This window comes from Typopeltis vanoorti, chromosome 2 (genome assembly GCF_054136105.1).
Source record: "Typopeltis vanoorti isolate ZY-2024b chromosome 2, IOZ_Tvanoo_1.0, whole genome shotgun sequence".
NCBI classification, from domain to species: Eukaryota; Metazoa; Arthropoda; class Arachnida; order Uropygi; family Thelyphonidae; genus Typopeltis; species Typopeltis vanoorti.
In genome coordinates this window covers 145,110,601-145,126,905 of record NC_143550.1, presented here as the reverse complement: position 1 = coordinate 145,126,905, position 16,305 = coordinate 145,110,601, and the positions used below count along the sequence as shown (strand labels likewise).

The following is a 16,305-nucleotide window of genomic DNA, read 5'->3' as shown; positions in this document are numbered from 1 at the left end:
TTAATCCTTAATCCTTTATGATGAACACTTCCAATTTCAAATTCCCTATGTAATAATAGGGAATTTAAAATCAGAATTTCTGAATGTGTGAGAGTATTGCTGTCAACAATAACTTACTCAATGAAACTTTATTTTTTTGTTTTCTGTCCATGTGAATTTGGATCCATTTTTATTTTGGAACATAGTATTATTAATGAATGGCCCATGTCCTGAATCCATCAGGTCTTTACCATTATTATTATCCCTTTTTTTTTTTTTTTCCTCTCCAAATTATTCCTAATATTTCTGTATGTCTGGTATTCATTTCCTACTGTGCTGTTTGGATTTCCAACAAGAACCACCTCTTTCTTTTAAGTCAGCTTAGTTTTCTAATGGCTCATAAAATTTTTCTTGTTCTTCTTTGATAGAACTTTCTCTGTAACTGTAAGCACAAATAAGTTTCATTATCCAATTCCCCATTTTGATGTTTGTCCACATCACTCTGCCACCTGTCATTTAAGATTATCCTTGTGTTTAGTTTATTACTTAATTACCTTTTCTTTTCCCTCATCAGTATTACCTGACTATAACATTTTGTTTTTGCCATTTAGAAAAATGTTGTCTTTTTTCAGTAATACTCTTTATGCCAGTTGATTATTCTCTAATTCTTCTGTCAGTTACACTTCTTTGCCATTGATACATCTTATGTTGATGTTAAGTAGAAGTTTATTCCTATATTCATCTACTTCCCAAAAACTCAAACTTCTCATGCTGGACATCATTTTCAACCTTGCACATCAGGCCAGATCCTTTTTATCAGACGACGTAGAGCTTCAAAATGAACTTAATTTCCTAAAAAGGACCTTTCTTAATAATGGTTTTACTTTAAAAAGCATTGAGAAATTTCTTTTTTGCCGTCATCAACCAACTAATGAAGATTCTACTAATGACTCATACTCCTAGAGCTTACATCTCCTTGCCTTTCATTAGTTCCCTCTTTTCCCAAACTGGCTAAAATTTTAAAAAAAGTTCAACATCAAAACATGGATTTAAGATTATCCTTGATATAAGATTATCTTTTCCTAAACACTGTTCTATCCTTAGTCAACCTAAAGATAAACATCACTATCTTCAGTTCCCAGAAGTATTCAAGATTATGTGTAATTGTGGAAAAACCTTACTACGGACAGACTGATAAATCTATCCTCCTTCGGGTTGAAGAGCACAAAAGAGACATTTCCTATAACAGAATCTGATCCAGCGCTCTCGCCAGCCACCTCATGTTCTTTATAAGCTCTGATGAAGGCTGCCAACATCAAATAGACTGGTCTCAAACTTCTAATATTTACAAATGTTATGATGAATTTGAAAGGCATATTCTTGAGTCTAAAAAAATTACTCTCGATTCAACCCACATGAATAGCAGCCTTAGCTACAATTTACCTGATTCACACAGCTCTGCTATCCAGTGCTGGCGTTCTCGCGATATCACATGCACGCATAAACATACAGCTGGAACTGTAGTGTGGACTCCAATTTAAACTGTACTACAGTTTCTAGTAGACTGTTGTTGTTATTATGTAATGTTTCTGTCGGATTATTGTGTATAATTCTTTGTACTTTGATACCTGAAGAAGTTGGTTTACCAAAGAAACTAGTAGTGTCACAATTAAACCTTATTCTTTATTATTATTGGTGTTTTAGTCATTTAAATTAAATCAAATATCATGTCATTTAACTAAATAAATCCTATATTGCATAAATCTGGATATCCTCTCGGTTGTAATGACTCCATTGGAAACTGTACATTCAAAATCTCATAAGTTCTATCCAATCTCTCTATTCCTCTTACAGGCTATTGCTGTTCCTTTATCGAAAATACTACCGATTTATTTTTAAAAAAATTAAAGATTTAAAATGCAAGTCCTGATTTGATGACTGGTAAGTGAAGTAACACCAGTTTTGGTGTTACTTCACTTACCAGTATTTTTCTGAATCAGAGTTTTCATCTGACATTGCCACATTTTTAAGATTGTTATGAATTCAGGATATTTTACTGTGAATGGCAAATTGTATAAGCATATTGACAGAAATACCATGCGTTCCTTGTGTTATCTGATTTTTATTAAAAAATAAATGAATAAAAAAAAATTTTAATGTGCTTGTTTTCATGTTATGAGAGATTTTTGCATTTATATTCAGTTATTTAAAAAATCTTAGAAAGTACTCAGCATGTTTTTCTCTGATCATTTGCTAACTTACCAAATTTTCAATAATTTTAAATCATTATTTTGAATTTCTTGTTTGCTTGCTTGCTTTGAATAGCCTGTCAAGATACAAGTTGAAGTTTAGTCCTGACAAAATTGATACTATGATAATCCAGGCAGTATGTAAGTATGCTGAAAATTATGATTTTATCATTTCTTAAATTTATTTTTATAAATAAAAAGGGAAGAAAAGAATTATAGTATGAATTTATTAATTTAACTACTACTATAACATATAATCCCTTGTAATTTATCCAAGAAATGTTTTTTTTTTTCTTTCAAATAAAGGTCTTTGTTGTATTCTTCAGCTGTTGGACAGCAACTGTTAAAATAACCCACAGACTCGAATATCCTACCAAATATATAGCAAAACATTTGAGCAGGTAGAATCATAGAGACAAGACTAAAGATATATAGAGGATATTTGACAATAATAGGTACTTATGCCCCAAAAGAGGAAAAAGAAGAAGAATCGGAAAATTTTTATTGAGAATTACAAAAGATTATAGATCAAATAAACCCCTCTGATTATATTATAATAATGGGTGACCTAAATGAGGATATTAGAAAAGAACTTGACATTGTCAGCATCCAGGAATGCGTTAGCAGAGCTAATCTCAGGTGGTATGGTCACTTAAATAGAATGGGAGAGGAAAGATTAGCAAAACAAGTGTTCTCTGCCAGGTTGGCAGGAAAACGACCCAGAGGAAGACCAAGATATAGGTGGATTGATACGGTACAAAGTTCCTTAGACGATAGAAATATAAGATCTGATAATGTTGGAGTCTTTACAAGCAACAGACTGATTTGGAGGAAAATTGTAGATAGGATGTTAGTAATGATGTAAATTTTTCATGTAGTACTGTCATATCCTGTACACCCCTTGAGGGTACATAGCAGGAATTTGATGATGATGATGATGGTGACCTAAATGCAAGAATGGAAATACCTCAGATAGGAACATAAACCTAACATAGGACCTATAGGTGACCCAACTTATAATAATAATGGGAAGTGATTAAGAACATTCACCCTATACAACAATTATAGAATAACAAATACCTACTTTAAACATAAAGATATTCACAGATTTACCTGGCAGGCAAGAAATACAAAAAGCATTATATAATAGTTAATATGAAATTATCAAATATGATCATAGACACAAAAGTATACAGGGGAGCAGAGATAGAATCAGACCACTACTTACTGGTAGGGAAAATTAAATGGAAACCAAGATGGGAGGAAAGAAAAAAAAATCAAACGAAATTAGAAATACAGAACTATATAAAATTAAACTCTTAGGTCATCATCATCAAATTTATTCCATGTACCCTCGAGGGGGGTGTACAGGATATGATAGTACTACATGAAAAAATTACATCATTACTAACTTCCTATCTACAATTTTCCTCCAAATCTGTCTGTTACTTGTCAAGACTCCAACACTATCAGATCTTATATTTATATCGTCTAAGGCACTTTGTTACGTATCAATCCACTTATATCTTGGTCTTCCTCTGAGTCATTTTCCTGCCAACCTGGCAGAGAACACTTGTTTTGCTAATCTTTTCTCTCCCATTCTGTTTAAGTGACCATACCACCTGAGATTAGCTCTGCTAACACATTCCTGGATGCTGACAATGTCAAGTTCTTTCCTAATATCCTCATTTTTAATATGATATTGCCATTGATGCCATCTGTTCATGCGTCTAGTCTTTGGTCAGGTGTTTTACTTCTGATGCAGCTCTCAGATCCATAAGTTAAAACTGGTTTGAACACTGTCTTGTATACAGCTAATTTAGTGTTCTGACTAATTTCTCTATTATTCCATATATGAATTTATTCAATTGACTTCCCACCATACCAGCTTTGCTGATTCTGTTGTCTATTTCTATATTTAATTTGCCATCTTCACTAAAAATCGTGCCTAAGTAGCTGAAATGTTTTACTTGTTCCACAGGTTCTCCATTCACAACACAGTTGACATTTTCAATGATTCTGCCTATTTTCATTGTCTTTTTAATGCTGACTTTCATACCATATCTATTACAACAGTTATTCAATTTAATCAGAGAATCTTGCAGACTTGTAACGGATTTATTTAGAAGTATAACATCATCCGCATAAAGCAAAGAGCTGACATTGACATCTGCAATTTTGATATCATGTTTAATACCACTTTCCTTCATAATGTGATCCATATAAATAATGAATAACGGAGGGGATAATGTACATCCTTGTCTCACACCAGATTTAACATTAAACCATCTTCCTGTATTTCAATTCTAACTGCTGACTTACAACTCATATAAAGACTAAGTATTGCTTGATATAATGCCCCAATGACACCATATAAATGCAGCGTATTGAATAGCTTCTCTCTTGGCACCTTGTCATATGCCTTTTCCAAATCGACAAAACTTAACTACAGATCTTTGTTATATTCCCATGATTTCTTCACTATTTGTCGTAAAGTGAAGATCTGATGCTGACAGCCTCTATTTTGCCTGAATCCAGCTTGTTCTTCACCCAGCTTTTCTTCCACAATTCTTCTCAATCGTTTCTCAAGTATACTGGATAGATCTTGCCAGGAACACGTAGTAGGGAGATACCTCTGTAATTCTCAAATTCAGTTTTATTTCCCTTTATATATATGGGTACTATGAGAGCTCTACTCCAATCATCGGGAATTCGTCCCTCTGTCCAGGCTTTCTGAACTATGCAGTGACTATGGTCGAATATCATCTACTCCTGCTGCCTTTCCACATTTTAAGCCTTTGGTGGCTTTTTCTACTTCAAGTATGGATATGTATTCCTGACTGCATGTCTGGTCAGTGTTTTTTACCACTGTGCTGTCATCACTGCTTGTTTCATTTAACAGTTCCCATATTTCATACTTCAAGGATATCTTTTTCTTCCGTTTTCATTTCACCTTTATCATCTTTAACTCCTTTTACAGCACTCTTTCCTCCATTCCTAAGCTTCTTCTACAACCTCCAGAATATCTTACCACCTTCTTGATATTTATTTTCTATGTTCTTGCCAAAGTCCTCCCATGACTTTTGTTTAGATAGTTTTACATAGTGTTTAGCATTCTTGCATTTGTCTCTGTATTCTCTAAGAGCACAAGTTGACTTATTTGACAGGAACGTTTGATATGCTTTCTTCTTTTCCTTCATTGCCTCTTTAACTTCCTGTGTCCACCATGGAGTTCTAATTTTTCTATCCTTGCAGACAACTTCACCACGTGCCTCTCTAGCTGAATCAATCAGGGCTTTCTTCAAGGCTTGCCACTGAATCTCCAAGGTTTGATCCCTGTTCTCAAACTCTTTCATTTTTTCTTCAATAATCTTTGTGTATTTTAGTCTACAGTTCACATCTGAGAGCTGCTCAACTTTTATTCGCTTTAAAACTTTCTTACATGTTATTCTTTTCAAAATGAAATTCAATTTTATCCAGCTCAAGACTAAACAGTGATCACTTCCAATTTCAAATCCTCTGTACACTCTGGTGTCCTGCACCAGGGAGAAAACATCACCCTGGTGATGTTTTCCCCATGTAAATTTGTGAATTTCTCTCCATGTGAATTTGTGCACATTTTTATGTTGGAACATGGTGTTAGTAATAACCAGTCCATGTCCTGAGCAGAAATCCAACAGATATTTGCCATTATTATTAGCTTTGCTCTTTTCTCCAAATTTTCCTAAAATATTTTTGTATGTCTCACAATAATTTCCTACTCTGCTATTTTGATCCCCAACAAGGACCTACTTTTCCTTTTTCATTGTTTCAGTTGCTTTTTCTGAAGTCAAAAAATTCCTATGGTCCCACAGAAGGTTCTGTGGGACCATAGGCACAAATAAATCTCATTGTCCAGTTCCCCATTCTCATATTTGCCCACATTACTCTACTTGAGATTGCCTGTCATTCAAGAAGATTAGCCTCGTATTTTGTGTTGAATACTATGGCTACTTCTTCTTTTCCTTGATTGTCATGGCCTGAATATAACATTTTGTATTTATTGCTCAGAAAGATCTCGCCGGTTTTTATCTTTTTTGTTTCAGTCAACCCTATTATGTCGATCTGGTACTTATCTAATTCCTCAGCTAGCTCCATTTCTTTGCCATTCAGGCTTCTTATGTTGATAGTACCGATCTTTAACTCTGGTGATGTTGAGTTGGGGTGTGTTTTCAGATTTGTTCCAGTAGCTGACTTTCGCTGTTTGCCCTGGTTCCCTGGTGAAAACAACGGGGGTCTTGTTTAACCGGGCGACACCTCAGCCGACATGAAATTTTGTCATGTTGTACCATCATTTTTTATTTTGGTTTAACCAATAAGAATACAATTTGGTTGGCTAAATCCCAAATTGCCAGCCCATCCTTGTTCGTTGTATCCAAGTAGATACCCAACAGGGTGCACCATGAGAAGGTGAAGATTGGACATAGGTCAGAAGCCCTGGTCAGTTCTCCACATTCCTTTAAAGGCTATGTGGAGATTTCCTCTCAGTTATACAGCTTTGACCCTTAAGCACCCCTTAGGTGATGAGAATATTAGAGGCCTGTATCAGAACAGGCCTCTAATATTCACAGCAAAATTCAGGAAAGAAGCACAGTAGAGGAAGAATGGTCAAACATCAAATATATATTACAGAAATGCTGCAAGAGGGAGTTTGGGAACAAAAAGAAAATGGGTAAGACGCAGAGGTCTAAGACAATGGGACGAAGAGATCAAACAGATAATTGAAGAAAAAAGGACAGCAAATAAACAATGACTAAATTTAAAGACAGATGAATCACTCATTGAATATAAAAGGGAAAGAGCAATAGCAAAGAGAGCTTGTAGAGAAAAAAAAATAGAGAAACGTATGGCAATTTTATAGCAAAATTAGAATGGGATTGCACAATAAAAAGACCTAATACATATAGAATTCTCAAACAAATGAATAATGATTTAAAAGAAAGAACAAAAATTGATATGATCGAACTAGAAACTTGGCAGAAGTGTTTCCAGAAGCTATGGTATGATAACTTCTTGATACAAGAATCTTTCCCCAAAATATAACATCAGTAATATAGATGAGTTTACATACGAAGTACTACAAAATACCCTCAAACAAAGTAGAACAGTCATGTCACCAGGAGGAGATAATATAAACACAGAACTTATTAAATTTGCAGGTAAAGAATTTAACATCAGATTTCTAAAATTTATAAACCAAATATACAAAGAGGGAAAATCCCCAAAAAAGCTGGGATAGAGCTCTATCATGCGTATCAAGGATTTAGGCCTAGCATGGCTTATGCTTTAGAAGTCATTTTAAGAGGACGTCCTGGTTTTCCTTTTCCTAATGTCTTAATGGCTTGATAGAGCTCTGGTGATACCAATTTATAAAAAAGCTCTAAAAACAGATCGCAATAACTATTGTGGTATCAGCCTCCTCAATACAGGATACAAAATCTATGCAAAAATGTTAACAAACAAATTAATATCCTGTGTAGAATCACAAATGGGAGAAGAACAGAACAGATTCCGTAAGGGAAGATCATGTATACACTCAGCTTTTATCTTAAAATTATATAAAAGCATTTGACAAAATTCTGAGAAATAAACTATGGTAAAGTTTAAAGGAATATCACATTCCAAACCAGCTATACAATGCTCTATTAAACATATACCATAATAATGAAATAGCAATAAGGTAAAATGATATCATATCCACTTGGAAACCAATAAATAGAGGAGTCTGTCAAGGCTGTCCTTTATCACCCATATTATTTATTATATATATATATATATATATGGACAATATTATCAAAAAATGGAGAGAAGTAAATACCTGTGGCTTCCAAATCGATTAACATAGAAAAATAAACTCGCTACTCTTTGCTGACAATCAGATCATCTTTGGAAACACTGAAGATGAACTACAGAAATCAATTTATAATTTAAATAATATTATACAACAATTACTAAATCACTTAAGGAGTTGAACAATGTTGATACGAATATAATTAAATTACATTTTAATAAATATTTCTGATATTTCGGCAACATCACATTGCCATTTTCAAAAGGAACTTACAAAAAAAGGCATGTGCACATAGGCAGTACAACACAGTATCTGAGAACGAAGAAATGAAGCTATTGTTCTCCTAAAAGTACTGATGGTGCCCTCTAGCTGGCTAAGTAGGTGTTCTTGGCCATTGGGCTGAAGGTCTGCTGATGTAAGCCTCGTAAATTTGGGGCAGTCGCATACAACCAAATTTGTTGAGGTTTGGAGAGTTTTTTAGCGCTGAGGCTGATTCCATAAATAGTCTTTCGAATTTGTATTTGCTACTGTGTATTACTGTAGCTTTCTTCCACTGTATTCTGTGGCCTGTATCCAGAGCATGGTCTGCAAGACCAGAATGGCTGTACTTGTGAAAACGGATGTAGTCTTTGTGTTCAGAAATTCTGATATTCTCTGTTCTGCCTGTTTGGCCAAAGTAAGACAGTTTACAACTGCAAGGGACCTGGTATACACCAGGTAGGTCTAGAGGAAGTGGTTGGTCTTTGGTGGAACGGATAAGGGATGCCAATTTTCTGTAAGGCCTGTAACAGGAGGTCAGGTCATGTTTTTTTAGGATTTTGGTAATTTTTTCTGAGGTGCCTCGGATGTAGGGAATGGTGATGGATTTAGAGTAATCCTTGTTGTGGGGGGGTTGTAGGTTTTAATTTTTTTGGGGGGGAGTAGCCATTGTCTGAGAAAGTGTTGAGGATGTGATTTGGTTCAGTGTTTAGGACGATGTTGTTAGAACAGATTAGTTTAGTCCTGTTGTATAGTGTTTTCACCACTCCATGTTGTTGTGAAGGTGTGTGTGGGGGGGAATTGTTGGTGAATGTATCTGCCTGTATGGGAGGGTTTTCTATAAACTGAGAAAACCAAGGTTCCATCAGGCTGGCAGGTGACTAGTTTTTCTAGAAACAGGAGGCTGTTGTTTTCTTCTTTTTCCCGGGTGAACTTGATTCTGGGGTGTTGGTTGGTTAAGTGTGTTAAGAAGGAGAGGAGTGTTTCAGAGCCATGTGGCCAAATAGCAAACACATCATCAATGTAGCGAAGCCATATGGTTGGTTTTTGTGGGGCTAAGGCTTTTTCTTCAAAGGTCTCCATAAAGATAAAGAAATTGGCCAAGGGTGGGGAGAGTGGTGAACCCATGACTTTCCCCTCTATTTGTTTGTAGAATTTTCCTTGCCAAACAAAATAGCCTGAGTTCATTGTGAACTGAAATTGGGCTGAGATATCAGAAGAAAATTTAGCTTGGATTAGCTCTAAAGTTTCCTTGAGTGCGACATTTGTGAATAAGGAGGAGACGTCAAAGCTGACCATTATGTCACTATGTTGGAGTGTAAGGTTTTCTATGCTGGCTTTGAAGTGGGCTGAGTTTTTTTATGTGTGATGGTGTGTTGCCAGTATATATATTGTGTGAGCTCTTTGGCCAAATGTTTAGCTAATTTGTATGTGGGGGAATCAATGCCATCCACTATGGGACGTAATGGCACATTTTCTTTATGTATTTTTGGGAGTCCGTAAATATGGGTGGGGGGTATAGAGTTAAACGGCTTTAATCTGTTAGTAACTTCTACAGGCCAAGAAGTGAACCTGTGAAGTTTTCTAATTTGTGAGTTGGTGGGATTGTATTCGATAGGGAGGCAAGTAGCCCGATCTAATAGAAGAGCATTAAGCTTACCTGTGTAGTCCTTTTGGTTAAGTACTACAGTTGCATTTCCCTTATCCGCTTTGGTGATAACTAATTCTTTATTATTCCTCATTTCCTGTAGAGCTTTATATTCCTTGTTGGATTTGTTGGTTTTTGGTGGTCTTGCTTTGGAGAGGACACAAGCTACATCCAGTCTTACTGTTGGCGATTTGATGTGGAAGGTGGCGGATTCCACGTTCGATCTGGATCATAATATCCTCACTAGGTATTTTTCTGTGAGCAATGGCGAAGTTGTTGCCACATGAAAGCACGTTGAGTGCTTCAGGGTGACTGAAGAAAGGTTGACTATGGTGTTGGTAGCAAGTTTTGGATTGATGGTAGAGTTCTTTTTTTAATTTTTTTCATCTATCGGCCTCGTATTTTTTCAAATTCTTTGTCTGCATCTGTACACGAGACGTCATGTAAAATAGACCATTTGGCCAAACAAGCAGGACAGCGAATATCAGAATTTCTGAACACAAGGACTAATCCGTTTTCACAAGTACAGCCATTCTGGTCTTGCAGACCATGCTCTGGATGCACGCCACAGAATACAGTGGAAGAAAGCTACAGTAATACACTGCAGCAAATACAAATTCGAAAGACTATTTATGGAATCGGCCTCAGCCCTAAGAAACTCTCCAAACCTCAACAAATTTGGTTGTATGTGACTGCCCCAAATTTGTGAGGCTTACATCAGCAGACCTTCAGCCCAACAGCCAAGAACACCTACTTAGCCCACTAGAGGGCACCATCAGGACTTCTAGGAGAACAGTAGCTTCATCTCTTCATTCTCAGATACTGTGTTGTATTGCCTACGTGCACGTGCCTTTTTTTGTAAGTTCCTTTTGAAAATGGCAACGTGATGTTGCCGAAATATTGGAAATACTTATTAAAGTGTGATTTAATTATATTCGTATCTGCGTTCAATTCCTTAAGTGATTTAGTAATGCATAACCAACATATAAGCCTGTCTACGAGAATTATACAATGTAGCCTGGAAATAACCCTGTCAGAAGTAAAATAGTAATAAATAATAAAATAATTGAGCAAGTTAATAATTTCAAATATGTAGGCTGTAAACTGTTACATAAATGAAATAGATATTGATTTTAAGATGACAAACTTTATATAAATCACTGGAATAATTAACAGAACTTTTAAACCTAACTGCATACAGAAGCACACAAGACTCAGAATATACAAAATAATAGCCAAACCTACACTATTATATGGAAGTGAGATCTGGACCTTTTGGTGAAAGAGACGTACAGAGAATTCAGGCAGCAGAAATGAAATTCCTTAGGAAAACAGAAAAATGTACTCTATTAGATAAAAAAAGAAATAGTGAAATAAATAAAAATCAATCTCATAAACTCAATGATCAAATATAGGAAAAACTGGCTAGATCATATAACAAGAATGTAGAGAGAAAGGCTATCAAAAAATATGTTAATATATAATCCTAGAGGAACGGAACCAGGAATATGGGATGACCAAGATGAAGATGGACTGAGATGAACAGGCCACGTGGCCTACAACCTGGATAGGAAGAGTACATTTGAGCAGGTAGAAGATCCACTACTGTACATTGAAGTTTATTTAAATCCAGAGTCTGGTGATAGTAGGTCTAGAACCCACTTCCCAAACTGTGACATTTTCCAGTATTCTGAAGTTATTATATATGCTGGAATAGTTGAATTGAGCAGTAATAAAAATTATCGTCAAGTGTGACTAAAAGTGACACATTTTAGCTGTGTGTGTGAGAGAGAGAGAGATATATAGCTGCTATACTGATAAAACAATTTAACCTTTTGATATGATAACTTTTATTTTTGATGCAGTTTAACTACCTTAACAGTGTACCCCGTACACTGTATTGTTAACTATAACCCCAAGCTTTTAGGTTTATTGACTACTCTACTTGCAGCAAATTCTCATTAGTATGATACTCTGCCTGCAGCATCCTTCATTTATAATGCACAACCGTACCTTTTAGGGACATTAAACTGACTCATTAACGTTTGTCCTTATAATCAGTCTGTTCAAATTATCCTGTTGTGATTCTGAATCAGATATGCTCCTTTATCACTCACTCTTACTTGGCATCATCAGTAACCAAATGGTTGTCCTCTAATCCACCCCCAATATCTTTCTTCTTCTTTCACTATGCCTTATCCCATGTTAAACGGGGTCGGCGCACCAATCTTTAACCTTCCTCTTCCAAGTTCTCCGGTCCAGGGCATCCTTCGGACTCCATCCTTTCTCCCTAAGATCCTCTGTCACCTTATCCCTCCACCTGAGCTTAGGCCTGTCTCTTTTCCTCCTTCCCTCCAACTCCATATACTCCACTCATTTACCAACATACTCCTCACCCTTCCTCTCTACATGTCCGAACCACCTCAGCCTACTTTCTTGTATCTTCTTGCCAATTGGTCCCACCTTAACCGTCCCTCTGATGTAGTCATTCCTTATCCTGTCCTTTGTCACACCACTCATCCATCTCAACATCCGCATCTCCGCTACCTCCATCTTCTTCTCCTGTGCCTTTGTTATAGGCCACGTCTCCATGCCATGAAGCAACGCCGGCCTCACCACCATCTTATACAGCTTTCCTTTCCTCTTACAACTCACTCTCTTGTCGCACAGGACCCTGCTCATCTTCCTCCAGTTCATCCAACCACATGTTATTCAGTGCTGTATTTCCTCCTCATCCAGGTCACCATTCCTCTCAATGACCGACCCAAGGTACCTGAATTTCTTCCCTGAAATTAGCCTTTCACCCTGAAGTCGTATGATCATAACCTCGTCACTCTCCGTTGACATATATTCAGTCTTCTCCCAGTTAATTTTCATGCCTCTCTCCTCCAATACCTTTCTCCATTCTTCCAGGGTATTTTCAAGCTTCTCTCGGGATGATTCGCATAGAACAATGTCGTCGGCAAACAGCATGCTCCATGGTGCCTCCTTCTTCACATCCTCCACTAGTACATCCATGACCAGGTCAAAGAGGTAGGGGGCTCAGAACTGACCCTTGGTGTAGCCCTATGACAATGGGGAACCCTTCTGTCATGTCGACACTAGACCTGACCTGAGTTTCTGTTCCATCATACATCTCCTTCACCATCCTCACGTACTTCTCCGACACCCCTTCTTCCTCATACACCTCCATACCTCCTGCCTGGCCACTCTGCCGTATGCCTTTTCCAGGTCTATAAACGCCATGTGCAGCTCCACTTGCATTTCTCTATATTTCTCCATCAATCGCCTTAGTGCAAATATCGCATCCGTTGTCCCTCTTCCTGGCATAAATCCAAACTGCTGCTCACCGATTTTTGTTTTCCTGCCGTATCCTCCCTTCAATTACTCTTTCCCATATCTTAAATGTGTGTGACATCAGCTTGATCCCTCTATAGTTGCCACAGTCTTGAACATCTCCTCTTCCTTTGTAGATTGGGACGAGAATACTTTTCCTCCATTCCTCTGGTATCTTTTCCTGTTGGGCTATTTTCCTCATCAGATCCCATAACATATCCACGCCCTCACTGCCCAAACTTTTCCACACTTCCCCAGGTATCTGGTCTGCCCCCACAGCCTTTCCATTCTTCATTTTTCTCAGTACCCAGTCCACTTCCTCTCTACTTATGTCTTGCACCAGTCTCTCTCTCGTTTGTCTCTCCATCCTCACACCTCTCTCTTGGATTCTCCTCATTTAGTAGTTTACGGAAATATTCTTTCCATCTTCCTCTGATTTTGTCCTCCTCTTGTAATACTACTCCTGAGGCATCCTTTATCTGCTTGACTGATGTTATGTCTTTCGAGGCCTTATCTCTGGCTTTCGATATTCTCAACAACTGAGCTTCACCACTGTTTCTCTCCAGTTCTTCATAAACCTCATCAACTGCCTTCGCTTTCGCCCTTGCCACAGCTTTCTTTGCATTTTTCTTCGCTAATCTACATGCCTCCTTGTCGGTTCTAGTTCCAGTCATGTCCCATTTTTTCTTTGCCTCTTTCTTTTCCTTGATCTCCAACTGCACCTCCTCATTCCACCACCATGCCTCCTTATCCTCAGGCGGTCCCTTTCCTGATGTTATACCAAGCACCTCTTCTCCAATTTTTCTAAAATTCCGACTATTAACATCCCACCATTCTTCCACATCCTCTGGTAACTTCATTTCTTTCAACTTATTCCTTGGGCCTTCCTCTTCCAATTTCCACTACTTTATTCTCCTCTGTATCCGCCACTTTTGTCTATTCTTCTTTTCCCCTTTTATATCACAGTCTATCACAACCAACCTGTGCTGTGCCGCTACACTTTCTCCATTAATCACTTTACAGTTTTTCACCTCCTTCAGATGATTCCTACGGCACATAATATAGTCAATCTGACTCATTCTATCCCCACTTTTATAAGTTATCAGATGCCCAACTCTCTTCTTGAACTACATGTTAGCTATAGCCAGATCAAAGGCCACAGCATATTTTATGATTCTTTTACCTTATTAATTTCTTTCACCACTACTCCAACCCCCATCGCTTTGTCGCCTTCTTACATGCCCATTCAGATCTACTCTGACGATCACTCTTTCACCATCAGGGATTCCCATTACTACTTGGTCAAGTTCTCTCCAGAATGTCTCTTTCTCCTCCTCATCACAACCTACTTGTGGGACAACCGACTGTAGCCACACTTCCTCCCATCTCAAGCTTAATGCTCATAATCCGATCATTCTTCTGGCACACCTCACAGACTCCACCCTTCAGCCCCTTATCGATGATAATTCCAACTCCGTTTTTTCCCTTCTCATTCACACCGCTATGAAACAGTTTATATCTCTCTGTCAGTTCCTTTGCTTTATTGCCTTTCCACTTTGTCTGCTGCACGCACAAGATCTTCAGCTTCTTTCTTCTGATCATGTCCACTATCTCCCTACTCTTCTCATTCAGCGACCCGATTCTTACTTTACACACACACTCTCTTTCTGTTGGACTCGCTTCTTTAGCCGAACCCGTCCTTGGTTCAGTAGCCCTAGGCCACTTCTCACAGTCCTCAGGCAACAGAACTGCGCGCCGCTTACAGGGTACGCCCTAGCCGTCGTCCTTTCTCTGTTATTCAACATTTCATCCTTGGTTTTGGCATGGGTTTTTTTTATGGCCGGATGCCCTTCCTGATGCCAACTCTCCCCATTTATCCAGGCTTGGGACCGGCACCGAGAAGACTAATTTGCCCTCCCCAGTGGCTGGGTTTCCATCCCCAATATCTTTATATAAGTTAAATAGCATGGTCCATGTACAGAATGCTATGGTACACTGCTGGTTATAGTACTTTCCTTTCTCTTGCTCAGTACCTCTAGTTTATTTATAAAAAAAAGAGGCTGACTGACGGGTATCAATGAGTTATCACTCATTGATACCCGTCAGTCAGCTCTTTCTTATCCATGTCATAGATTTATTTTACTTACCATCCCTTTGAGTTTATGTAACCTTGCATGTGGAATCCTTACAGCATCTTTAAATTTAAAAAGAAAAAAATTACTTTGCAGCTCTTCTAGATGACTTAGATAAAGAATTGAACAACTATGTAATGAGATGTAAAGAATGGTATGGTTGGCATTTTCCAGAGTTGTCTAAAATCATCACCGATAATTCACTTTATATTAAGACCGTACAGGCTATGGGTAAGTTTCTTTTCATATCTGATAAAAACTGAATTATTTCTTATAGAACATTTTTTCACTTTTCTATTGTTCATGTGGCTTTGGATTTCACTGTTATCACTGAAATCTTTTAAATAGCTATCATTCTCAATTTATGTAAATATATATCTACTTTTCTGAGATCTGAGATCTTGGTGATGCATTATTCACTGATTTCTTGATTATAAATGTTCTGGATACTTTTTTTTTTTCAGTGTGTGGCATGTTTTTTGGTTGTCCATACAACACACATACAAGATATAAAGTCTATTCACATTAGTGTAGTGTGTGGGTAAGTAGTTAAAAGAAGGAACTTCTCAAGGCATATGAAGAACTAAAAGTTGTAGTGTTTGAGCAAAATGGTGTAGGAAAACTGTTCCAAAGAGCAGAATTACTTGGAATTAAAATGAAGTACAACTTGGTTTGGTAGAATTGGTATAGTGTTAGTCACACAAGTGAAAAATAGAAATAGTTTTTGAATGAAATTGGAATGGTTTGTGTGTGTTGGTGGTGGTGAAGGCCACTGATGTGGTATGGTTTTGCTTGAAAGGCTATTGGCGTCAATCCAAGAAGAGATCTGAGTATCAAAGGAAAGGGGAACAGGTAAAAGTGTGAACTTTCTTG

General features: G+C 37.4%; 1 protein-coding gene across 1 annotated transcript in view; it reads left to right on the top strand.

Annotated features, from left to right (window-relative positions):
* nop5 (nop5 ribonucleoprotein) overlaps positions 1-16,305 on the top strand; it is a 216,245-nt gene that overhangs the window by 103,122 nt on the left and 96,818 nt on the right. Inside the window, exons 6-7 of the mRNA XM_090408601.1 lie at positions 2,305-2,369; positions 15,529-15,663. Coding sequence (XP_090264727.1) covers positions 2,305-2,369; positions 15,529-15,663 — 200 coding nt within the window. The remainder of the gene's footprint in view (positions 1-2,304; positions 2,370-15,528; positions 15,664-16,305) is intronic.